The sequence below is a fragment of the Meles meles genome, chromosome 16, assembly GCF_922984935.1.
Source record: "Meles meles chromosome 16, mMelMel3.1 paternal haplotype, whole genome shotgun sequence".
Lineage (NCBI taxonomy): Eukaryota > Metazoa > Chordata > Mammalia > Carnivora > Mustelidae > Meles > Meles meles.
This window is the reverse complement of record NC_060081.1, coordinates 58,113,309-58,138,911: the sequence shown is the minus strand read 5'-3', so window position 1 is coordinate 58,138,911 and position 25,603 is coordinate 58,113,309. Positions and strand designations below refer to the sequence as shown.

General features: G+C 40.2%; 1 protein-coding gene across 2 annotated transcripts in view; it reads right to left on the bottom strand.

Annotated features, from left to right (window-relative positions):
- The window catches only part of CBFA2T2 (CBFA2/RUNX1 partner transcriptional co-repressor 2), a 152,836-nt gene that overhangs the window by 10,997 nt on the left and 116,236 nt on the right, over positions 1-25,603 (bottom strand). For both annotated transcript variants that reach the window (XM_045981221.1, XM_045981222.1), the window contains exons 4-8: positions 18,946-19,035; positions 14,063-14,244; positions 12,649-12,902; positions 9,933-10,018; positions 8,426-8,621 (exon numbers count right to left, since the gene is read on the bottom strand). In XM_045981221.1, the coding sequence (XP_045837177.1) occupies positions 8,426-8,621; positions 9,933-10,018; positions 12,649-12,902; positions 14,063-14,244; positions 18,946-19,035 (808 nt within the window). The remainder of the gene's footprint in view (positions 1-8,425; positions 8,622-9,932; positions 10,019-12,648; positions 12,903-14,062; positions 14,245-18,945; positions 19,036-25,603) is intronic.

The following is a 25,603-nucleotide window of genomic DNA, read 5'->3' as shown; positions in this document are numbered from 1 at the left end:
CTGGTCTGGGAAAGGGAGGGAATCTCTGATATTCCAAGAGCTATCAGCACAAAGAACCTACTTCTATATTCCCTGGAGACCTAGGAGGGGAAAATGAGGCTTTTTAAAATCATGTAAAATACAAATAAAATTACCATTTTATTATTTTTTTAAAAGATTTTATTTATTTATTTGACAGAGAGAGATCACAAGTAGGCAGAGGCAGGCAGACAGAGAGAGGAGGAAGCAGGCTCCCTGCTGAGCAGAGAGCCCAATGCGGGGCTTGATCCCAGGATCCTGGGATCATGACCTGAGTGGAAGGCAGAGGCTTTTAACCCACTAAGCCACCTAGGCGCCCCTAAAATAACCATTTTAAAGTGTGTAACTAACTCATTGACATCAGTACATTCACAATATTATACAAGCATCCTTACCATCTAGTTCTTGGAACATTTTCATCAACCCAAGAAAGAACCCCATAGGTTTAAAATACTGATAATACTAATACTTTCTGTGACACTGGGCTCTCTAGGAAGCGCTACTACTGTCAATAAAAAGCAAAGAGAAGGGCTCTCTTCAACAAGGGTGAGGTTCCTGATTCATGGAGCCATTTGTCTAACACCTAGAGACTCAAGGATGAGACTCATGAAATAAATATAGGGAAAAATCTAGAATCAGAAGAATCAATATGACAGAAGCTAAAGAAGGTAGTGGATCAATTTCAGTGCAATCTTAAGGAAAACCAGTGAGAAAAAAGATTTGAGCGTGTAGACCAGCTACCATTGGTATTAAATGATAGAAGAAACACTTGTTTACTTGTGGGGATGTGGGGGAAGTCATGTCTGACCAACCAAGAAAAAACCACTTCATTTCAGTTATCATATGCCTTGGTCGTATCTTTTGCATCTGCGCAGTCCCCAGTATTTTATTTCTCTGACAGATGTAAAAGGTAAGAGGCATTTGACCCTAAAGGAATCTCTCCGCTTACTCAGAACACAGCTGGAAACTAGAGACATTTTCATGGTATTATAACAGAGTAACTGTTTTTATACCTTTAATCCAGAAAGGAACAGAAATCAGGATTTTCAGCTGGTTCAATAAGAAAAATAGTCTCAGAGGCTACTGTAATCAAAGGCAAGAGAGATAATGCAAATAATTGGTTAGAAATGGGCTATGAATGGTACTGTGGTTATACAAGAGAATGCTCTGGTTCTTAGGAGAAATAGAACAAAACATTTATAGATGAGTGTCATAATGGTTTGGGGGAGAGTGTACCTACCTAGCTACCCATCTATAATGGGGTAAAGCAAATAGGGCAAAATGTGAAAAACAAGGTGAATCTAGGTACAGGACAAATGTGTGTGTGTGTTTTTTTTTTTTAAAGATTTTATTTATTTATTTGTCAGACAGAGATCACAAGAAGGCAGAGAGCCCGATGTGGGGCTCCATCCCAGGACCCAGGGATTGTGACTTGAGCCGAAGGCGGAGGCTCTAACCCACCGAGCCACCCAGGTGCCCCAAATGTGTGCTCTTTTAACATTTTTATGTGCCTGATAAACTTCAAAATAAAAAACTGGGAAAAATATTCTTTAAGTATATGTATAGAAAATTCTGTAAGAATAGACTAATTTGCTAATAAGTGAGCCAAGGGGAACAGGAAAGAAAAAGTGTGGTGGCAGCAGGATTTTCACTATTTATAGGTTTCCATATTGCTCACCCGTTTTACAATGTAATCCGTTTAAAAGAATCTTATTTTAGAGAACAAATTAAGATACCCAAGGGAAAAAAAGTGGGTCTAACATTACCAGATATTAAAACACATACTAAAGCTGTAATAATAAGAGTATGTGCTGGTTCTGGAACGCCATACTTAACAATCCTGATTTACTAATAATGAGACCACTTTTGGCCAACTTTCTAATTTATTTAAGCCTCAGTTTTGCCATCTATCAAAGAATGTAATAGCAGTTCTTACAACTCAAGAGCTTTGAAAGCACATGTGAAAGGTTTAACACCGGCTAGAACACAGTAAGAGCCCAGATGAACTATTATTACTAAACTTGTTAACTAATATAGTCAGAAAGATCAATGAAGAAAACTGCATTATTTAACAAAATGGATTATCAGATAATTGTATCATTTCAGTATCTAAAGGATAGGTATTGGGGCGCCTGGGTGGCTCAGTGGGTTAAAGCCTCTGCCTTTGGCTCAGGTCATGATCCCAGGGTCCTGGGATCGAGCCCCACATCAGGCTCTCTGCTCAGCAGGGAGCCTGCTTCCTCCTCTCTCTCTCTGCCTGCCTCTCTGCCTACTTGTGATCTCCATCTGTCAAATAAATAAAATCTTTAAAAAAATAAATAAAGGATGGGTATTCATTATTTGATGGTAGGAAACTTTAAACAACTTGGGAAATTTTAAGTTAAATAGCTAATACCCAAACACACAGTCTTGAATATAATACAGATGTATTTGCTGTACACTGGATGGGGATCAAGGTCAAGGAACAAACTATAAAAGGAAGTGATGGATTTAATTCCATAAATATTAGCTATCTCATCCATCAAAACAAACTAAGATGGGATGGGGGAAAAAACAAAAACAAAACCAAGATCAAATGAACAAAAATGACTATATTCACAACCTATTAATTATATAGCTAAGAATATATCCTAAGGGAAAGATGCAAGACGTTTGAAAAATTGTTATATATAAAGACTTTAAATACTGCTTTACTCACTGAAGAACAGAAATAAAACAAGCAAAAAAAAAGGATAATGTTCAACAGCAAAAATGGAATAAAGAAATTATATTTACAAGGTAGAATGTTGTATAGTTATTGAAATTGTATTTGTAAAATCTTTAATGATGTGAGAACAGGCTTAATATGAACTTACATTTTCTAAGAAATAATACAAAGCTATAACAGGATTCTCAGATATATTTCAAAATTCTTCAGGGTGGGATGAAGAGCTAATAAATTTCTTTCTAAGTTTCTATATTTTCTACAATGACCCATGTAATTTCAACTAAAAAATGATGACTACCCCATGAGACTGTTTTGGGATACATAAAGCAATGGTCTCAACTTTGGAAGCCCAGGTCCCATCTCAGTTCAATTAAATCAGAATCCTGACATGGGGCCAGGGCATAGAATCTAATGGGCACCTAGGACTAACCACTCAAGAAAAGTGCCTCATTTAGAATCCAGGGTTTGTAAGTGAAGTCTTCAAAACCATACTGGGAGGACCACCTCTGTGTCGATCTTACGTATTCTCTACTTGTAACACTGGTAAACTGTCTTTCTTCCGGTATTGCTACATCCTGATTTTTCCATTGTGGGCATTTCACTCTCTTTTAACCACCACCCCACGTTACCCCAGATACATTCACAATTTCTTCCCCTTCCATTCCCTCAGACAGAGATACTCAAATTCTGTTATACTAGTAGTCAACATTCACAGTACTGAATGTAAATGCTTATCACAGCTGAGTCATGTGGTTAAGATTCTGTGAATCTTTGTATCTTCCTGAAACCATTTTTATTTTTTATTAAAAAAATTTTTTTTAGATTTTATATATTTATTTGAGAGAGAGAGAGAGTACGTGCACACATGAGAGGGGAGAAGGTCAGAGGGAGAAGCAGACTCCCCATGGAGCTGGGAGCCCAATGTGGGACTCGATCCTGGGACTCACGGATCATGACCTGAGCTGAAGGCAGTCACTCAACCAACTGAGCCACCCAGGCACCCAGCCATTTTTTTTTTTTTAAGAGTTAATAACTGCTTTGTTTAGTCATGTACTAAATTTCTCATGTAATTATTTCTCATTCAACCTCAACTTCTCTTTCTATTGTATAAATATTTTATAAATTTTATTTTCTTGAAATCTTCAGCAAGCTTTCAGGCTATTCCAACCTTAAATGCTTTCTAGGTTTGCTAAACCCTGAGGCTTAGGCCCCTCCCTCACCAGGTTAGGGATTTCCTTCTGTTCTCTCTCTCTCTTTTTTTTTTTTAAACAATTTTTATGCAAGAGATCACAGAGGGAGAGGGAGAAGCAGACTCACCGCTGAGCAGGGAGCCAGACTTGGGATTCCATCCCAGGACCCTGAGATCATGACCTCAGCCAGAGCCACGCAGGTAGCCCTCCTTCTGATCTTAGGATGAGTCCTGTTTAATAAATTCCATTTACTTCCCTCTTTTAGGGTATATCCTACTCAACTGTGGTAGATACCACGATAAAGGGTATACAGGAGGTACATTTTTAAAAAACATTTATTTTAGAAAGAGCAAGGGCACACTAGTGGGTAGAGGGACAGAGGGAGAGAACCATCAAGCAGACTCCCCATTGAACACAAAGCAGGGCCCAGGAAATCATGACCTGAGATCAAACCAAGAGCCCAATGCCTAACCAACGGGGTCATCATTTTGATGACTGAGTACATTTTTTGAAAAATTGCAGTTTGTTAATCAAACATTTAATGGTTTTGGTCTAGTACAGAATTTTAAAAAATATCTATTCAATTATTTTAGAGACAGCAAGAGAGTGTGTCCTTGAAACTGGGAAGGAGTGGCAGAGAGAGGAGGAGAATCTCAAGATTCCACACCCAGTGTAGAGCCCACAGTGGGGCTTCATACCATGACTGTGAGACCCAGCCCAGCCGAACAGAGTCAGATGTTCAACTGACTGCGAAACCCAGGAGCCCCAGGTCTAGCACAGAATTCTAAGTTAAAATGACTTTCCTTAAGAGTTGTCTTCTAACTTTCCTGATATTGATATTTGCTTCTTCCACAGTATTGTTTTAATTCGTAGACTGGTTCAAGTTGGAATACTGCCTTTCAGTTCTGGATAATTTTTTTTTTCTTTTTCAGTAACTACACTATCTTCACTGTCTGTTCATGGTTTCTGAAACTCATCTGATTTGGATTAGATGACTAACAAGTTCATAAAAATACTAATGCATGGTTTGCTGAAAAAAACTATAAAGTGAACACCCATAAACCTTCTGGTCAAGACAGACACTTCCAGCAACCCCAAATCCCCAAGAGATGAGTAATAGTAAAGCCACAGAGCTGTTCAAAGGATGCTAGTGAGACCTACAATCCCGCCCTTAGAAGAGCTGGTGAAGACAATGAGTGCTCACTCTGTACTCTCCATCACCCACAGCCTCCACCCCAAACCCCCAGAGAAAACCATTCTCTTGATCTCTATGACGATCACTTTCTTCTGTTTCCTTATGCTTTTCCTACTTATTTATGCATCCTTAAATAAAATTTCAAAATATATCCCTTGTTGTCCGAACCAAATTTAACCCTGAAAATATTGTAAATCGCCAATGTTCAGATAGAGGGAACCTTTATTTCATTATTTTAAATGGGGAAAGTAATAATGCTATCCAGTCTCTAGTCCATTTCTCTGAAAATCACCAAAATACTTAAAATACTAAACACTTAAATAATCTACAAGCGGTTTCTGCATAACCCAAACATTTAAAACATGAATTACCAAAAAAACCCCACAAACCACGAATTATCTAATTATTTAAAAGTCACTGGTATGTCTGTGTGCTATGCCAAGAACACTGCCAAGTGTAGAAGAGTGCTGTTCCAAATGCTACTCTGCAAACCGCAAAGGTCCCATAAAGAGACAGTGAACTTATAGGCCAGAATGCACAACCACCGTGTCTCTAAGCACACTGCTTAAGGTAGAGAGCTCTTGCCAAACAAAGTAAGTAAACAGCACCCAGTACATGCTGTGGCAGGCCCCTTGTAGGATCATGGTCCAGTAATAAACTGTTTTTGGAATGGTTCTAGTCCACATTTTTAATTGCATGATTACTGATGACATGAACGATGCCTTTTGTCTACACTGCAACGAGCCCGATAGAAGAGAAATAAACAGTAACATAAAAATACAAAATATGGGGCGCCTGGGTGGCTCAGTGGGTTGGGCCTCTGCCTTCAGCTTAGGTCATGATCTCAGGGTCCTGGGATCGAGCCCGGCATCGGACTCTCTGGTCAGCAGGGAGCCTGCTTCCCTTCCTCTCTCTCTACTTGCAATCTCTATCAAATAAATAAATAAAATCTTAAAAAAAAATACAAAATATGTATACTATGCATAAATGAAGATACTGAAACAGATGAACAGAGGGTAACACAGAGCCCCCAAGAAGACTTGATCCTGATCTAGAGAAGACTCTCTAGACATTGCTAGAGAAGAGCTAGCTCAGGACCACAGCTCACCCTGTACTCTATTCCGCTCACCTAAACACATGCAGACTACCTGGGGCAAGGTTTGGATGTGGATGGTAAATTATAGATGCTTCTGCAAGCTGTGATGGGGACTATTTGTGAAGGTTCAGATGGGGAGGGTCTCTCTCTCTCTCTCTCTTTTTTAAAAGATTTTATTTATTTATTTGATAGAGAGAGAGATCACAAGTAGGCAGAGAGAGTGGGAGGCAGGCTCCCCGCTGAGCAGAGAGCCTGATGCAGGGCTCATCCCAAGATCCTGAGATCATGACCTGAGCCGAAAGCAGAGGCTTAACCCATGAGCCACCGAGGCGCACCCCCCCCCCCGCCCCTCTTGAGGATGAACTTGGAGGTTGTTCACACATTTGTGTGTGTTATCAATTAATGGATGGATGATTTTTTGGTAATCGATATACCCAACGTGGGACTCGAACACATGACCACGAGGTTAAGAATCACATGCTTTTTTTTTAAAAATTAATTAATTAATTAATTTATTTGACAGACAGAGATCACAAATAGGCAGAGAAAGGAGGAGGGGAAGCAGGCTCCCTTCTGAGCAGAGAGCCCGATGCAGGGCTCGACCCCAGGACCCTGATATCATGACCTGAGCCAAAGGCAGAGGCTTTAATCCACTGAGCAACCCAGGCGTCCCATGAATCACATGCTCTTCTGACTGAGCCAGCTAGGTGCCCTGAGCTCTGAAGTTTAAATGAAAGTAATCATACTGCAACTCCAAGTATCCTGATGGCTCACTATATCACAAACAAGGTTGCTAAGTTGTGGTTGCCTCAAGGACCGCCTCTGTGGGAGGGGTGGGGAGTGTGGTTCTTGGGTTATCAAAGTCTTTGTCTTTTAAAGTCTTTTTTAGACTAAGGAGCTTATAGTGGGTGGGTGGAAAAAAAGTCTTATCACAGATGGCCCTTCATATAGCTGTCTTTGGATAGGGCAACCTTGTCAGTTACTAGATGAATGTGATAGAGCACTTTGAGGAAAAGCTGTGGTATCCTGCATGTACCCTGGATTGAGAGAATAGTTGTTTGTATCTCTGCTGCTTCAGGCTAAGAAGAGGCAAGATGGGACAACCTAGCTCGGTACAGTAAAACTTTTGATAAAGGCCTCCAGGGGCACCGGGGTGGCTCAGACAGTTAAGTAACTGCCTTTGGCTCAGTTCGTGATCCCAGGGTCCTGGGATCGAGGCCTAGGCCAGGCTCCCTGCTCAGTGGGGAGCCTGCTTCTCCCTCTCCCTCTGCCCTTCCCCCCCACCCTACTTGGGCTCTTTCTCTCTCAAATAAATAAAATCTTAAAAACAAAACAAACTAAAGGCCTCCAGACAGAGGTCAATAAATGGTATTTTCCAGGATGGGGAGTGGGAGGGAAAGGAAGGTGAGGAGAACATTTTTAGATTTTCAGGGCTACCACTGAGAATAAATGTGATGTACATGAGAGTACCTAGGTCATTCAGCCAGGGTGACTTTAACAACCTTTCTTTGATCATTTAGCACAGAGAGAGTTAAAAACAACAAAACCACAAATATTCTCATCATCCACAAGTTAGAGAGTATTTCTTGAACATGCCAGGTACCGAATCCTTGACATATTTTATTATTTACTCTTCATCATCACCTGGGTCTAACTCTACAACGTAGCACCATCTTCCTTTATTTATTTATTTTTTTAAAGATTTTATTTATTTATTTGACAGAGAGAGTGATCACAAGTAGGCAGAGTCAGGCAGAGACAAAGGAGGAAGCAGGCTCCCTGCTGAGCAGAGAGCCCGATGTGGGGCTCGAGATGCGGGGCTCGATCGCTGGGCTCGATCGCTGGGCTCGATCCCAGGACCCTGAGATCATGACCTGAGCCAAAGGCAGCGGCTTAATCCACTGAGCCACCCAGGCGCCCCGCACCATCTTCCTTTAAAGTAAAATACAAAAAGCCTTTCCTGCTGTCTTTTTTTTTTTTAATATAGATAAATAAAGATTTTATTTATTTGTCAGAGAGAGCAAGTGAGCACAAGCAGGGGAAGCAGCAGACAGAGCAGGCAAGGGAGAAGCAGGCTCCCCCGACTGAGCAAGGAGCCCAATGTGGGACTTGATCCAAGGAGCCTGGGATCATGACCTGAGCCAAAGACAAGCACCTAACCACTGAGCTACCTGGGCATCCCACCTCCCCACCATCTTAAGTGAGACTCTCCCCCTTACCATTGCTGAGAGAATCTGCGCTCCCAGGACTGTGCTGCCTGGAGACCAACTCGCTCCCTGTCTTCCTCATCTCTGTGTTTTCGTTACATCGTCTTTTCCAGTAGTTAAGTTCTTCGCGATCAGATTCCTGACAGCGCCGCAGAACTGCCATGGAGCGCCTTGTCTTCTCTACCATTTCCATAATGCAATTCAGAGCCTAAGCCAGAGAGGAAATCAAGTAGAAGAAAGATTAGGATTTTCAAATAACCAATACTGAAAATTAAGGACTGGTAATCTATAAAGAATGAAGGCTTCAGTATCTTATGGATTTAGCAATATCAAGCCTACATATGAAAGCCACGCTTAACAGCTTCTTTTTACTTATTTATTTAATCGGGGGCGGGGAGAAGAATTCTAAGCAGGCTCCATGCCCAGCACAGCCCCAGCACGAGGCTCGGTATCACAACCCTGAGATCATGACCAGAGCCAAAATCAAAATCAAGAGAGGGACACTTGACTGAGTCACCCCTGCACCCCTTTACAGCTTTTTAAACAGCTTGTGTTCCATTTCTGTCTGTCAAATAAATAAAAATCTTATATATATATATATATATATATATATTTTTTTTTTAAATTTCAAAGTAACACTTTTTGGATTCTTCCAGGTTGAAGGAGCCAGAGTCTTTCACCATAATATAGTCCTTTCAACACTATGGTGGAAGCACCCTCTCATTTGTTTTTTGAGAAGCACCATTTATTTGCATACACACTAGATCCTGTGATAAGCACCTTACATATACATATTATAACCATCCTCCTGTGAATTTATTATTTTTTTAAAAGATTATATTTATTTGACAGAGAGGGACAATGAGAGAGGGAACACAAGCAGGGGACACAGGAGAGGGAGAAGCAGGCTCCCTGCTCAGCAGGGAGCCTGACAGGGGCTCGATCCCAGGACTCTGGGATCATGGCCTGAGCTAAAGCAGATGCTTAACAGCTAAGCCATCCAGATATCCCTGTTGTGAATTTAAGTAATACAGTATTCTTTTTTTAAGATATAAAAATTAAGGCTAGAAACTGTAAAAACAACTTGCCCATCACACAAAGGTAGGAAGTGGCAACGCTGGGACCTGAACTCACAAACCTGTTTTTAATCATTATTCTTTATGATTTCACTTGGTCATATCCTGAAGTGACTGATTACCCCACTGCAAAGGTTTAAGAGTTACTCTTAGGTCTCTAGCTAGGGGAGTGCCAGATAAATCAAGTTTATTTTATTTTATTATTATTATTTTTTAAATAAGCTCTACACCCAACATGGGACTTGAAGGGCTTGAACTCACAACCCTGAAATCGAGCTGCATGCTCTACTGACTGAGCAAGCCAGGAACCCTGATAAATCAACTTTTTACTGCAGAGACACTGTGGCTCTGCTTAAGTTCACTTCAGGCTTATATACTCCATTATTATTGGTAATATTAAGAATTAAATGTAATAGGAAATTATACACCGTTAAGAGTCGTACATGATCAAGATGTTTCCATTCATCAGCCCATTCTCTTTCTGTCAAACGGTGGTCTACCAACTCATCTTGATAGCCTCCATTTAGACCTATTAGAAATTAGAGATTAAATTTGATGACAGAGGGAAGAATTCAATAAACAAAATTCTACCAAGTAGATACACACACATCCATACCAACTATGAGCACACGACTAGGGCAATGATTTACAATGGTGTGTGGGACCCAAAAAATGACGTAAAACCACCATTAACAACAAAAATCACATTTAGAATATATAAAAAATCTGACAATCAAGTATGAAAGACAAACAGCCCAAAAAGAAAAACAGGTAAAAGAAAGAAACACGTAAACCACAGACAGAAAAGCACAGATGGCCCATAAACACATGAAGACATTCGAAGTTATAAGCAGTCACAGTGCAAATAAAATCGTCACTAAGATATCTTTCTATATCCATACACTGAAAAAAATTAAATTGTCAGGTAATACTAAATGTTGGCAAGGATGCAGCACAATGCAAATAAATACTTAACTACCACAACTAGAATGAGTACAGTACAAACACTTGGAAACAACTTTGTATTACCAAAAAATACATATATTTTTAAGTCAGCTCTATGCTCAGCACGGGGCTTCAATTCACAACCCTGAGGATTAAGAGCTGCATGTTCTACCAACTAAGCCAGCCAGGCACCTCCCACAAAATATTTTTTGTATCGTTTTAATTTATAATGAAATTCTCAAGAATGCAATGACTGTGTGGATCAAGGGTATACTCAATTAAGAGCTGTCCACTATTTTGAAAAATCCTGTCACATATGACATCACTGCTCGAAGTCTTGAAATCATTAATGTAACACAGCTATTATCAGTCTGTATTTGCAGGCGTTGTACTGATAGTGATCCAGTATGTCTGTAAGCACCTGCTTATTTTATTATATCTTCTTGTGAAGTCATGCCTAAGCACTAAAGTATTTTAATAATTTCTTATATATTATCCTCACGGGTCTAAGACAGGCGACAGTATCTCTAAACTTTCATTTCAGGAGAGCAAAGGGAAGGGGCTGCAATGTATTTGTTTAAAAAGGGGAGGGAGTAAATGGCTTGGTAAGAATTGAGAACTAGGGCATATGAGTTCAAGAGGACTAGGGAAATTGAAGGAATCTGTAACCAGTCCAAAAGACAAATGAAATGGTTAAACCTAAAATAAACCACGAAGAAGACTGAAGGTCTTTCACATAAAACATTTCAAGACTAAAAAAAAAAAAAAAAAAAAATTCTTCTAGAATTTTTAGAAATTAAAGGAAAATCTGACCACAATGCAGTTACAGCTAGATTTCAACACATTTCTTTCTCAAAAAGTAATGGATCAAACTAGTTAAAAAGTATGAATGAATACAGAAGAAATCAACAGCAAGCCCTGTTTTTAACATAAAAAGAGGGACATAGGAGAAAAGGGACTGGACCACACAGACAGCTGCAAAGGGAGGCACCAAAGCATATCAGCAATGTTGCCAAGCTTTGGGCATCAGATAGCTGGGTCAGAATCTTGTCTCTAGCACTCACTCTAGTTATGAGATTTTGGCCACAGTTCCTTTACCTCTCATCTCTAAAAAAGGGGTAACAACTGCATGGGACTGTGAGGATTGCACAAGACAAGGTCCATATGAGGGGCATATACTGCAATCTAAGCAGTACCTATAAATGCTGGCAGCTGAGACTGTTGTCATGGCCCTCGCCATTCAGCTACCACTGCATGAAGCCAGAGTCCTACTATGATAGGATACAGAGGATACAAGCCTCTGAAAGGTGCTAGCAAGCTGAGCTGAGCCTAAGTCAGAATGGGGACAAGCAACTGTGCTGCAATTTTTTACCCCATGGCGTACCCCACAAATGAAATGTAGGGAAAGCTCTGGAAGTTAACAGCCCTTTGGTTCTCTGCTCTGACACCTGCTCAGCACTTACTCCAGGGAAACCTTCTATAGTAAACTTATGTGAGGACATGACAATAAGTTTTGTTCAAAACTGATCTTGGGTAATGTTTGTTTTTGCTTCTTCCTAAATTTAATGGTTACTGAGGATGCATATGAAAGGGATTCCAAATGTAACAACGACCCAGCACAAGTGGCAATATCATCTCCATTTTAGAAACTAATAACCTGAGGCTCAGAGAACCTAAGCAACTTGCGTAAGATCACACAGCTAACCAGGATGCAGACCCAAGATTTAAATTGAGATATGCCTCACTTCCTGACCTAACCATCCATGCACTCTCATTTTTAAGACCACATATTCCATATCTTTGTTTAATTTTAAGAACAATTTACTGGGAAATAAATCCAGATTTACAGACAAATCACAAAAACAGTTAACAAATTTTCATATATCCTTCACCCAGATTTCCAAAATGCTAATATTTTAGCTCATTTGTTTCAACATTCTCTAGTTTTCTGCAACCTGTGAATAAGTAATACCTTTTTATTCTTAAATATTTCAATATGTATTTCCTAAAATGTATTTAATCCCAGTTCTACTGTTAAGGATAATAGCAACAAGGTCACAACAACTCTAATATTCTTTTTTATGTACAATACTGTTTTATCTTTTCAGTGAAAAAAAGCAATGATTGTATCATTTTGCTTTATAACTGAGTAGGAAAGAAAACCAAAGATTCAATCTCAATTTAAAGCATTACCATGCTGCTCATGTCACTTACTAAGACTGTGGTGTCTCTCACGAACTTCGCGGTGTTCTAGCATCTTGTTGGGCTCACGATACAGGTGTGAAGTTGCAATATCTTCTAAGGTATAGTGCTGGAGAGGTGGAGGAGTAGGATGGAACTGGCCCCCAGGATTCATGAGGGGCACAGGGAGCGCAGGACTGTGCCGGGGAGCAGGGCTGATGGTGCACACTCTCTTGGCGGGAGGCTCGGGAGGAATTGTGTCTCTTTCAAAACTGTTCTCTTCCCTCCTGCAGAAGAACCAGAAGTACATATCTGAGCCCATCAACAACTGTTCATGCAAAAATGTCTTAAGCACCGATCTGTGTTATGTATAGTGCTATGCACTTTCACAAACAGGAACATAATAAAGAAAGGTGTGACATAGGCATGAATGGAAATTTCTCCAGGGGCCAGGCAGATAAACTGTGATTTATTCCAGCATGAAAAGAGAGGTTAAATCTATCCACAATCAGGCAGAAACACCTCAACCTCATGAAGCAAAGGAGAGATTACAGCATTTTCTTATGTGGCAGGATACAGAGGATTATGAGCTCAACTATGTTCAGAAACATTTTGAGGTCAAATTTGCTGCTCTGGACGTCCATTTTTGGAAAGAAACAATTCTTCACATGGAAGGAAAACGGTTCACATAATACACTTGTGAATCAGTACAGTTTCCAGTCATTTTGCTTCAATTTCCACACTGTATTAAATTTTCCACTGTGTTAAAATATTACTTCCTTGAATAACACTTTCAGACACTCATACTGGAATTTCCAGAATAAATTAATACAATTTCAATCATCAAAATAAAGGGGATTCATTAGCAAGCATCAATTATTAATTGTTATACTTTACTATTAGATTTCACACATCGGAAAAAAATGCCTTGGTCTTTTTTTTCTTAAAGATTTTATTTATTCATTTGATAGAGAGAGATAGCGAGAGAGAGAGCATGAGCAGCAGGAGCAGCAGGCAGAGGGAGAGGGAGAAGCAGGCTCCCTGCTGGGCAAGAAGCCTGAGGTGGGGATGGATCCCAGGATCCTGGGATCATTATAAGAGCCGAAGGCAGCTGCTCAACAGACTGATCCCCCTCAGGGGACCCAGACTGTATTTCCTATGGTTCTGGAGCAGTGGACCCACAGAATGCCCTAGAGTGGAGTCTCTCAGCCAGGGTGGACATAGTCATCTGAAGAGTTTTTGAAAAATACTTGTGTCTGGAAGCTACACCTACAGATTTGAGAAACACTCTGCTATCAGACGTTGTGACAAAGCAAAACTAATGCTAAAATTCTGCATCCATACCTACATATAATCGCAGTAATCAAATTCTCTTTCTTTTGCAAGCAAAGGAGAAGCTCAATGTAATTCTAGAAAAGCAAGGACAACAAAGCACTTCTCTGCTCACCTTTCTGGACTGGGCCTCTTTCCGTTTCCATGCACTTCCATGAGCAGCTCAGAAGAATCAGCAGGCGACGCAATACTTGTGTTGAGCAGAAGGTGTTCATGCTGAGCCAGGTACTGGGATGGGGTCTGCTTGGCGGCTCGGGCGCAGTGCAGCAGTTCTCGCTGCAGCAGGGGCAGATTGGCCTTGAAAAGAAGAGGCAGGGGCTGGAAGGCAGTTTTCTAGGTGTTGGGCCCTACACTACAGGGCTCAGCACCTGAAAAGACTTTAACAAATAAGATAAAACAAGACAAAACCCCTTCTTCTCTCCTTGTCAGCCTGATTTTTATATACCTCTCTATGAGTAAAGTAACATCTGTAATACTGAACTTGAACTATTGGTTAACTTGTCTCTTTTCCCCCCACAAGGTGTAAAGCCCCTAAAGGGGAAAACTGGGCTTTGTTTACCTTTGTGACCTAGTACAGAATCAAAGCTCAATGAAGGTTTGTTGAACAGAGTGAGCTAAAAATTTATACATTTTGGGGCAACTGGCTGACTCAGTTGGTAGAGCATGCAACTCCTGATCTCATGGTCAAGAGTTCAAGACTGATGTTGGACGTGGAATCAACTTAAAATTTAAAAAAAAAAAAAAAAAAAAAAAAAAAAGTTTAAATATGTATTTCTGAAGAGGTCAGTTAGAGAATCAGTACTATCTACACAGGGGTAGGAGAATTCACTCTTTCCTCTATCACTAAGTCTTGGTTTCTCTCTTTCAAAGTCCAACCCAACTCTGATAGCAGGGGCCAACCTTCCTTTCATGTTCCCTATGACAACTATCAGGGAATTCTGGAAGCAGTAATTATTCTGGCATGGTAGGAAATGGGGTCTTAAAGAAAGTATTGGGAGTGATGGAAATGGAGGCAAGGAGCATTAGACTAGACCCTGAGTATGCATAGGTGACCCATGGGCAAAATCTATTTCTTAGTGTGGCACCCTAAGTGGATATGCTTTCGTTTGTAAAAGGATAATTAACTATATACTGATTATATTTTCTTCTCAAACTTAGAAAACCTTTAATGGGGACAAATCATATAAAAAACCCTATACATCTATAAACTTCACTCTAAGTCCTTCATATGTAAAATGTACTTTTCCTATATTCCTTTTATTAAAAGAAAATTATATTATTATTATAATAATAATTAAATTTTCTCCCCAAATTTAAGAATAATTCAGACGGAGCCCATAACAGAAGTCTTCATCTCAAGGGAAACAGATGAACAAATAAAAGGAGAATTTAAATAGATGAAAGTAGTCACTACTTTACCAAGGGTTAATTTAGCAGGCAGCATGATTAGTCACTGTTTTAAAGCAGAAATAAATTGACAAAATCCAAATGTTAGCCAAAGAGCTGCCATAACAACCTACCTCATGCTGTTTTCCAAAATAACAGAGTTAAGAATAGGGAATTTGACAATATAAAACACTTTTAAATTTTGTTCTATAACCTCAATCTTGTAGCAACTATAAAAAAAAAAATTAAAAAAAAAAATACCATGTCAGATCTTTGTATTGGTGACATGTGCCCTTTGATGAATTTTTAAAAGTTATTTCCTTTTTTAAAAGATTTTTATTTATTTGACAGAGAGAGAGAGATCACAAGCAGGCAGAAAGGGAAGCAGGCTCCCTGCTGAGCAGAGAGCCTGATGCAGGGCTCAATCCTAGGACCCTGAGATCATAACCTGAGATCATGAGCCGAAGGCAGAGACTAAATCCACCGAGCCACCCAGGCGCCCCTAATTATTTCCTATTAACATAAATTTCACAAATCTTTCTTGGTTCTATAGTCTTAGAGGGGATAATTGTCTATTAACTTTGACATAGAGCAAAGAGACCAAGATAGAACCAGCACAGCTGTTTTAGGGTGGTACTATAGACTGCTCTGAGAGGCAAGACTTCAATCCTATTAGAACAGAGGCACACACAGCCTGGGCACCTGACACCTACGAATTTTCCTGTTTGTTTACTACACTCTAATTTTAAATCTTTATTTTTTTTTTTTGGTGAGAGAGAGAGAGAGACAGCGTGCAAGCAGGGGGAGAAGCAAAGGAAGAGGAAAAGAAGCAGACTCCCTTTTAAGTGGTAAACCCAATATGGAGCTTGATCCCAGGACCCCAATATCAAAATCTGAGCTGAAATCAAGATTGAGCCACCCAGGCACCCCTACTCTAATTTTAAAAGATTTAGGGATGCCTAGGTGGTTCAGTTGGTTGAGCGTCTGCCTTCAGCTTGGGTTAAGATCCCAGGGTCCTGGGGGCGTTGAGCTCCTTGCTCAGCAGGGAGCCTACTTCTCCCTCTGCCTGCCTCTTCCCTTGCTTGTATTCTCACTCTCTGGCAAATAAATAAATAAAATCTTTATAAAATAATAATAATTTTAAAAGGTTTTAAAAAAAGATTTAAGAACTAATTATCAATACTTTAGTAACATGACCCATCTTCTTGATGCATATACATATATATACACACACACCATATATAAAACCAAACACACACACACACACACACACACACACACACACACACACGTGGTTTTTCTTAAAGATTTTTTTCATTTGAGGGAGAGAGAGCATGAGTAGGGAAGAAGGTAGGAAGGAGAGGGAGAAGCAGACTCCCTGCTGAGCAGGGAGCCAGACAAAGGGCTCAACCGCAGCCCGAGATCACGACCTGATCCAAAGGCTTAACTGACTGAACCTCCCAAGCGCCCCACTATTATATATTTTTAAAAGATTTTATTTTTAAGTAATCTCTACACCCAAAACATGGGGCTTGAACCCACAACCTCAAGATCCAGAGCTGGATGCTCCCCCAACGGAACCAGCCAGGTGCCCCTGCACTATTATATTTTTTTAGGAAGTGAAGGTAAAAGCAGGTAAAAAGGGGTATATTTATATGGCCAGATGTTTTAGGTGTTGTAAGTCAAGAGGCAAAACTGAAGATATTATGTGGGTAACTCATATGTAAGAGAGAAAACAAATTTCTACACTGTGTTGACAAAAGTTGAACATAAACCACAATATAATTTTTGTAACATTAGTCTACTGCTACTAAAAAGAATGGAATTCATTTTGTTGGGGGGTTGAAGATAAAACATTTACATTAACTGGGGCTCAGAGTTGTGTTCCCTATCACAAACTGATTATAAATGTTCATCTCTTAAAACTATTCTTTTTTTTATGATTTTATTTATTTATTTGACAGAAAGAGATCACAAGTAGGCAGAGAGTCAGGCAGAGAGAGAGGAGGATGCAGGCTCCCCACTGGGCAGAAAGGACCCTGAAATCATGACCTGAGCCATAAAGACAGAGGCTTAACCCACTGAGCCACCCAGGCACCCTATTAAAACTATTCTTCTTAGGGCACGTGGTTGGCTCAGTCAGTAGACCATCTGATTTTTTTTTTTTAAGATTTTATTTATTTATTTGATAGACAGAGATCACAAATAGGCAGACAGACAGGCAGAGAGAGAGGAAGGGAAGCAGGCTCCTGCTGAGCAGAGAGCCTGATGCGGGGCTCGATCCCAGGACCCTGGGACCATGACCTGAGCCGAAGGCAGAGGCTTTAACCCACTGAGCCACCCAGGCACCCCAGACAGATTTTATTTTTAAGTCATCTTTACACCCAACATGGGGCTCAAGCTCACAACCCTGTGATTAAGACTCACATGCTCTAAGACTGAGCCAGCCAGGCACCCCTCAAGTATTTCTGAAGAAAAAATAAATAGAAGACAGAGAATAATAATGTAGATGTGATGAAACAGTAACATTTGGAAAATGGGACTGAAGATATGATATGGTATACAGGAATTTTACTGTACCATTTTGCAACTTTTCTATTAAGAAATTTTAAAAAAACTGTATTTATTCATTTGAGAGAGAAAGATGAGAAAGTGAGAGAGAGTTATGAGAGGGGGAAGGGTCAGAAGGAGGAGGAGACTCCCAGCAGAACAGAGAGCCCAATGTAGGACTCAGATCATGACCTGAGCCGAAGGCAGTCGCCCAACCAACTGAGCCAACCAGGCACCCCAAAATTATTTTCAAATAAATTTATGTAAGTACTTATTAGATATAAATTTATTATTATTATTTTTTAAAGATTTCATTTATTTGACAGAGATCACAAGAAGGCAGAGAGGCAAGCAGAGAGAGAGGAAGGGAAGCAGGCTGAGTAGAGAGCCTGATGCGGGGATCGATCCCAGGAATCACAACCTGAGCCGAAAGCAGAGGCCTTAACCCACTGAGCCACCCAGGTGCCCCTAGATATAAATTTAATACTGCCTTATTTGTCAGAGAGATATAACAAGTCTGAAGAATGTCTCCCAAAACTTATGTTCTAGGGAACACAAATTCTAGAGGATGTGATCAGAAGCTAGACTAACTGTGGTTGGGGAGACAGCAACACTGCCTTCCCACATGCTCTTCTGTCCTCAGGTTAAGTGGGAACTGTAGGTCCTCTCCTTTGTCTGACAGTCCTCTCAGAAAATACACATGCTTCAACCTCGGGCCACAAACAGAAGATTTAGTGTCCAGTTACTTTCTCTGCTAAGAGCCCAGCATCCCCACACTCACCTCCAGCCCAATCATTTACTACCCCCTATTGCTGTGTGCTACCAGCAATATCCACATATGGACCACTAAAAGCTAAAGGCTTTTGCAATTCTCATCTCACCACGTGTAAGTAAGGCTTATTATCTACAGACCACTCACATTTCTCTAGCAGACCGAAATAAAATAAAGATATGAAAATACAGTAAGCCACCCTGACTGAGATCACAGGACAGGATCAGCAGCAGATCTTGAGGAAAAATCTAAACATAAATTACATTCAGTAACTATCTCATAACAATTACCTTGAGGAATGGAATCACAAAAGGACGAAGAGGAAAGTTTGTCGCCTCTTGGAGCTTGCAATGGAATTCTTCAATTGTTACTGTTGAATTCTGAAAAAAAAAAAAAAAATAACATTGTCAACTTCTAAAACTGGATACTGTCCCCCCAGTATAAATCTAATTATGCTAACCCATTTTAAATCAAGGAAATGGGTAATTCCAAGAACATTACTGTAAACTCAGATCCTTCCCAAATGTTAATCAAATTTTGTCTCCTTTATGAAGAAATCTGGCCTCATTAATTTTCTTTTCTCCAGTACCCCAAAACTAAATTCTCCTCTGCACTCAGCAGCAGCCCAGGGGCCGAACAGGCTATTCCCTTCCTCACTATTCCTGCATGAAGAGAGGCACTCAGGTCCCTTGTATTGAGGAGTTCAGGTCAAGTCACTTCAGGTCCAAAAAACTAACCCTACAAAGATTCCAGATGGAACAATCCTGAATGAATCTAGGGTATCAAGAAGTTCACTTCTTCATTGGTTCTGCCCTCCCACTAGCATCAGTTTCCTAAATTCTCTAAATAGGAAGTTTAAAAGAACCAAACAAAGAACAATAGGTACCTTCTACCTTCAAACGGTCTGCTTGCATGTTAGAGTACCCAAAAACAGACAAACTCCATACTGGAAAGATTTTAGTTTCCAGTAAAGTTATTAGCACTTCCCCTGTATTTTTTCAAAAGTGTAGTTTTTTGTTTTTTGTTTTTTAAGTAGGGTCCATGCCCAGTGTGGTGCCTGAACTCACAACATGGAGATCAAGACTTAACGCAGAGATCAAGAGTCAGATGCTTAACTAAACCACCCCTGCACACCAACAAAAGTCTAGCTTTAAGTAAGATTCTCAGGGGCAGCTGGTGACTCAGTCGTTGGGCATCTGCCTTTGACTCAGGTCATGTTCCCAGGGTCCTGGGATCGGGCCCCATGTTGGCTCACTGCTCAGTGGGAAGCCTGCTTCTCCTTCTCTGGCTTCCCCTGCTTGTGTTCCCTCTCTCCCTGTCTCTCTCTGTGTCAAATAAATAAATAAATAAATCTTAAAAAAAAAAAAAAAAAAGATTCTCAGCTCCTTTGCTACGGGGAATGTACAAATAAAAATACTTTCTTCTGGGGCGCCTGGGTGGCTCAGTGGGTTAAGCCGCTGCCTTCGGCTCAGGTCATGATCTCGGGGTCCTGGGATCGAGTCCCGCATCGGGCTCTCTGCTCAGCAGGGAGCCTGCTTCCCTCTCTCTCTCTGCCTGCCTCTCTGCCTACTTGTGATCTGTGTCTGTCAAATAAATAAATAAAATCTTAAAAAAAAAAAAATACTTTCTTCGAAGCTCACTAAATATTTTAACCTGAATTCCTTAAAATACAGTATATAACAAGTTAAAAACAAAACTGAGCATTAATCTAAATTCTTGCTTCCCCGAAAAAATAACAAGCAACTCTAGGGATTTTTTTTTTTTTTAAGATTTTTATTTATTTATTTGACAGAGAGAAGTCACAAGTAGGCAGAGAGGCAGGCAGAGAGAGCAGAGAGCCCGATGTGGGCCTCAATCCCAGGACCCTAAGATCATTACCTGAGCCGAAGGCAGAGGCTTTAACCCACAGGCACCCTCTAGGGACATAAATTATTTATCAGTACAATACTGCTTCTTAACAATAAGGAGTAGAAAGCATATAGGTCGACTACCAGTAAACTGCATTTAAAAATTACGGTACAGGAGTGCCTGGATGGTATAGTCAGTTAAGCATTTGACTCTTGGTTTTGGCTGGGGTCATGATCTTGGGAGTCATGGCATCAAGCCCTGTGTTGCACTCAGCATGGCATCTGCTTAAGCCTCTCCTTTTAAAATAAATGAATCTTAAAAAAAAAAAAAATTATGGTATAGTCATATATCAGAACATTAAGGGAGGGGGGACAGATTTGTATGCATTAATAAGGAAAGGTGTCCATAACATACTGTTAAATGAAAAACCAGAAAAAGAACAATATGCTTTCCTGTAAGCCATTTATGAAAATAACACACACACATTTATATGGTTTTTTTTTTAAGACTATTTAATTTTATTTGACAAGAGAGAGTACAAGCAGGAGGAGTGGCAGGGAGAGGGAGAGGGAGACACAGGCTCCCCACTGGGCAGGGAGCCCAACATGGGGCTCGATCCCAGGATCCTAGGATCATGACCCTGCTGAAGGCAGATACGCAACTGACTGAGCCACCCAGGCACCCCTATATGGGTTTTAAAGTTCCTGGAAAAACAATTCCAACAGCAATTACTTCTGAATATGAAATTATGCTGGATTACCCAAATATATCCTATTAATATTCAGTAAAAAATGAAAATATTTCCCTTTAGGGAAAAAAGTGTATCAAATTTAACCATACTAAATGAAAATATTTGAAGTGTACCTCATTTGACACTAAGAGAATTTATTTTTTTTATTTATTTTTTTTTAAAAGATTTTATTTATTATTTATTTGACAGATAGAGATCACAAGTAGGCAGAGAGGCAGGCAGAGAGAGAGGCAGGGAAGCAGGCTCGCTTCCGAGCAGGGAGCCCGATGTGGGGCTCGATCCCAGGACTCCAGGATCATGACCTGAGCTGGTGCCCCGAGAATTTATTTTTTAGAAGACTTATTTATGAGAGAGAGAGAGAGAGAGTGTGTGTGAGCTGGAGGGCAGTGGGGCAGAGGGAGAGGGGAAGCAGACTCCCCACTGAGTGCAGAACACCATGCAGATTTCACAACCTGACATCATGACCTGAGCAGAAAGGGTCAGAACATTAACAGACTCAGCCACTCAGGTGCCTGCCACACACCAAGATTCTTTTAAAATTTAACTCATTCTCTTTTAAGTACCTGACATTTTTACAATGCAACCAAAGGTTAATTTGGGTAATCAGGAATAAAAAGAACATTCTTTTCCTACTGCACTGAATGCAATCAGGCCTCAAAAAGTAGACACAAATAGAGTAAATGTATGAAAAAATTTTAAGACTGATTTTTAAATTTTCTTGTGGATGGACAAAGGGAAAGAATGAGCTATGTAGTCAGATAAACAGTGACTTACTAGGCCACAGAAACTGACTCAGGACTATATAGACAGTAGATGCAGGGCAGTCCTCTGTGAAGAATGATAGGCCACTGTTCCATTATCTTTCCCTCTCCTTCAGTCATTTAATTTATAAGAGCATGGCTTTTTTGTTTTTGGTTTTGGTTTGTTTTTTTTTTTTAAGATTTTATTTGATAGAGAAAGAGAGCACAAGTAGGCAGAGTGGCAGGTAGAGGGAGAGGGAGAAGCAGGCTCCTCACTGAACAAGGTGCCCAGCACAGGACTCAATCCCAGGACCCTGGGGGATCATGACCTGAGTCAAAGGCAGATGCTTAACCGACCAAGTCATCCAGGCATCCCAGCATGGTTGTTTTTTTTTTAAACTCATGGTGTAGCAGGAGACTACCGGCACACAGAGAAGACATGCTTGAATCAGACGTAGGGGAACAAGGAAGGCTTTACAGAAGTATCCACCCTAAGAAGTGAAAATGCAGCCTTGGAAAAGATGCTTCTCACAGAGAAAAGAATGTAAAACGTCAGGGAAACTGGTCTCTGAATCACAAGGGCAAGACCTAAGGTGGTCTTAGAAGACAATAGGTATAGACAGGCCACCGAATAACATTTATTTTTTAAAATTTTGAGATAAATACAATCACAGGAAGCTGTAAACACAATGGAGAGGTTCCCCTACTGGTTACATTTTCTATACCTGCAATGGAATATCACTGAGGGAAAAACACTGGTGAAATGTGTATATAATTCTATGTCACTTTAGTGCATGTTGTGTATTCCATGTAATCATCATGGCAGTCAAGATACAGAAGTGTAGAAGGGTGCCTGGGTGGCTCAACTGGCTAAGTGCCTGCTTTCAGCTCAGGTCATGATCCCAGTGTCCTGGGACTGAGTCCCGTATCTGGCTCTCTGCCTAGCAGGGAGTCTGCTTCTCCCTCTCCCTCTGCTACTCCTCCTGCTCCCTGCTTATGCTCTCACTCACTTTCTCTCAAATATATAAATAATTACTTAAAAAGGTACAGAAGTGTAGAAATCTTATCTGCCTTTATGCTCTCTGGTTTAGAATACAATTGTTTTAAATATTTCATATATATATGGATACACACACACTGATATCACAATGTCGTAAATCTGCTTCAACCACCATAGGTTAGGAAACTCAAGAAGGAAAATCTACTGTACTGACTTTTATTTTTGCTCTTTCCATTTTTCCTTCATCTACTGTGATATTTCAAGACTGCTTCTTTTCGGGAGCCTGGGGGCTCAGTCAGTTAAGCTGCTGCCTTCTGCTAAGGTCATGATCCCAGGGTCCTGGATTCGAGTCCCACACTGACTCCTTGCTCAGGAGGGAGCCTGCTTCTCCCTCTGCCTCTAGCTGTCGCTCTGCTTACTTGTGCTCACAAATAAATTTTAAAAACTTAAAAAAAAAAGATTGCTTCTCATTTTCTTTCTACTTCAGGATCTTCTTTAAGCCACTCCTTTAGGGGAGGTCTGCTTAGACACAATTTCTCTTAGTTTTACTTCAACTAAGAGAATATTTTGATCACTCCAGAAGTGTATTTTTGATCTATGTAGTACTGTGGGTTGACAGTTTTCTTTCAGCATTTGAAAAATGTCACTGTCACTAGAATTTTTCCTTTATAGGTAAAAGTTTCCCTCTTGCTGCTTTTAAGATTTTGTCTTTTGGGGGGGGGTTATCTTATTTGAGGTCTGTGTTGCTTTTCTCAATCTGTAGATTTAGGTATTTTGTCAAATTTTGGCAAATTCAGTCATTATTTCAGCCCCATACTTTTTTCTGTCCTACTATGACTCAGATCTTCTTTTTTGTTCTTTTAGGTCCCTGAGGTTCATTTTATTTTAAGTCCTTTTCACTCTATTGCGTAGAATAGTAATTATTTTCTGTTGTTTTTCCTCTCAATTTTACTGTTGAGTCCACTGTTTTTAATTTATCATATTTTTGTTCTAAAATTTCCACTACTTTTTTCTATCTTCTTTTATTTTTTAATCTGCAGAGCCTTTCTATTTTTTCTTTTGTGTTCATAATTCTCACTGGAGCATTTGATGATGCCGTGTAAACATCTGTGTCAGCTTAGTTGTTATCTGTTGATTGGCTGTCCCCCCCGCCCATTCCAGTTGAGATGGTCCTGGTTCTTTGTATGATAAGTCATTTTCTATTGTATCCTGGACATTTTGGGTTCTGTGTTATAGGACTCTGGATCTTATCTCTGACTTCTGCTTTGGAATCCTCCTCTGATACTTGCATTACTGGAAAAAGGAGAATCCTTTTTAGGGTATAATCCCAGGTTGCCCACTCAACCTCTATTGATTTGGAGAGGTGAAAAGGGATACATTATTGCTGACAAGGGGTAGGAGTTTGGGTTCCCCACTGGGCCTCTGGTGGGAAAGGGAAGGCTATATCCATTACTCCAGTTCTTCCAAAGGTGTTGGCTGCCATAGTGCACATACTGTCTCTAAGATTTTTATATTATTTGGTTGCTTCTTTCTTGATCCTCTGGCAGGAAAAAGGGTTTTCATTATTGCTCTTAAGTGTTTCTGGGTTACTAGCTTTTACAGACTACAGTTCTGGATGTATGATGAATACAGGGAACTTAGAGAACTCACTGCTATGTACCTACCTCCTTGGGTCACAATGTCACTAGCATATCTGCTACCTTTCAGAGTCTTCATTATTTTTGTTTTCCATATAATGTTCAAGATTTCTTGCTCTATTTGTCAGGAGGAATACGAGGAAGTATACCTTCAAATTGTGCCTTGATATTTCATGACCAACCATGTCATATCCAACTGAACTGATGTACTGCAATTTACATAGGATTTTACAGAACATTTAGCTGGTTTCAATTTTGGTTTTTTTGTCATTATAAGTACTGTTGAACCAGTGATCTAGGTGTACAATGATTATTTTTTTTTTAAAGATTTTATTTATTTATTTGACAGAGAAAAAGAGATCACAATTAGGCGGGGGGGGGGGGGGGGGGAAGCTCCCTGCTGAGCAGAGAGCCCGATGCAGGGCTTGATCCCAGGACCCTGAGATTATGACCTGAGCCGAAGGCAGAGGCTTTAACTCACTAAGCCACCCAGGTACCCCTACAATGATTATTTCCTTAGGATGAATTTCAAGGTGAAAAAATATATAGTCAGAGGAATTACCTAGTTTAAGGTACTTGGAATTTGCCAAACTGCCCTCCAGAATGTGTAGTCTACATAGAATATGGAACATTCCCCTTTACCTTGCATTAGAAATTGAGCATGTTTGCCTCCTGAAACAGTTAGGTACTACCAGCACTCTACTTGTTACATACCAGAAACATGAAATTCACACAGGTAAACTATACTCCAGGTACCTAACTGTAGTCTTTTCTTACTTGCCTAATTAAGCCTCCTCCACATGGAACAAATGTTCCATTTACATCTGCCTGCCTAAATCTTAACCATACTTTTAAAGATTTTAATTTATTTATTTGACAAAGATCACAAGTAGGCAGAGAGAGAAGTGGGGGGAAGCAGGCTCCCTGCTGAGCAGAGCGCCAGATGCGGGGCTCGATCCCACGACCCTGGGA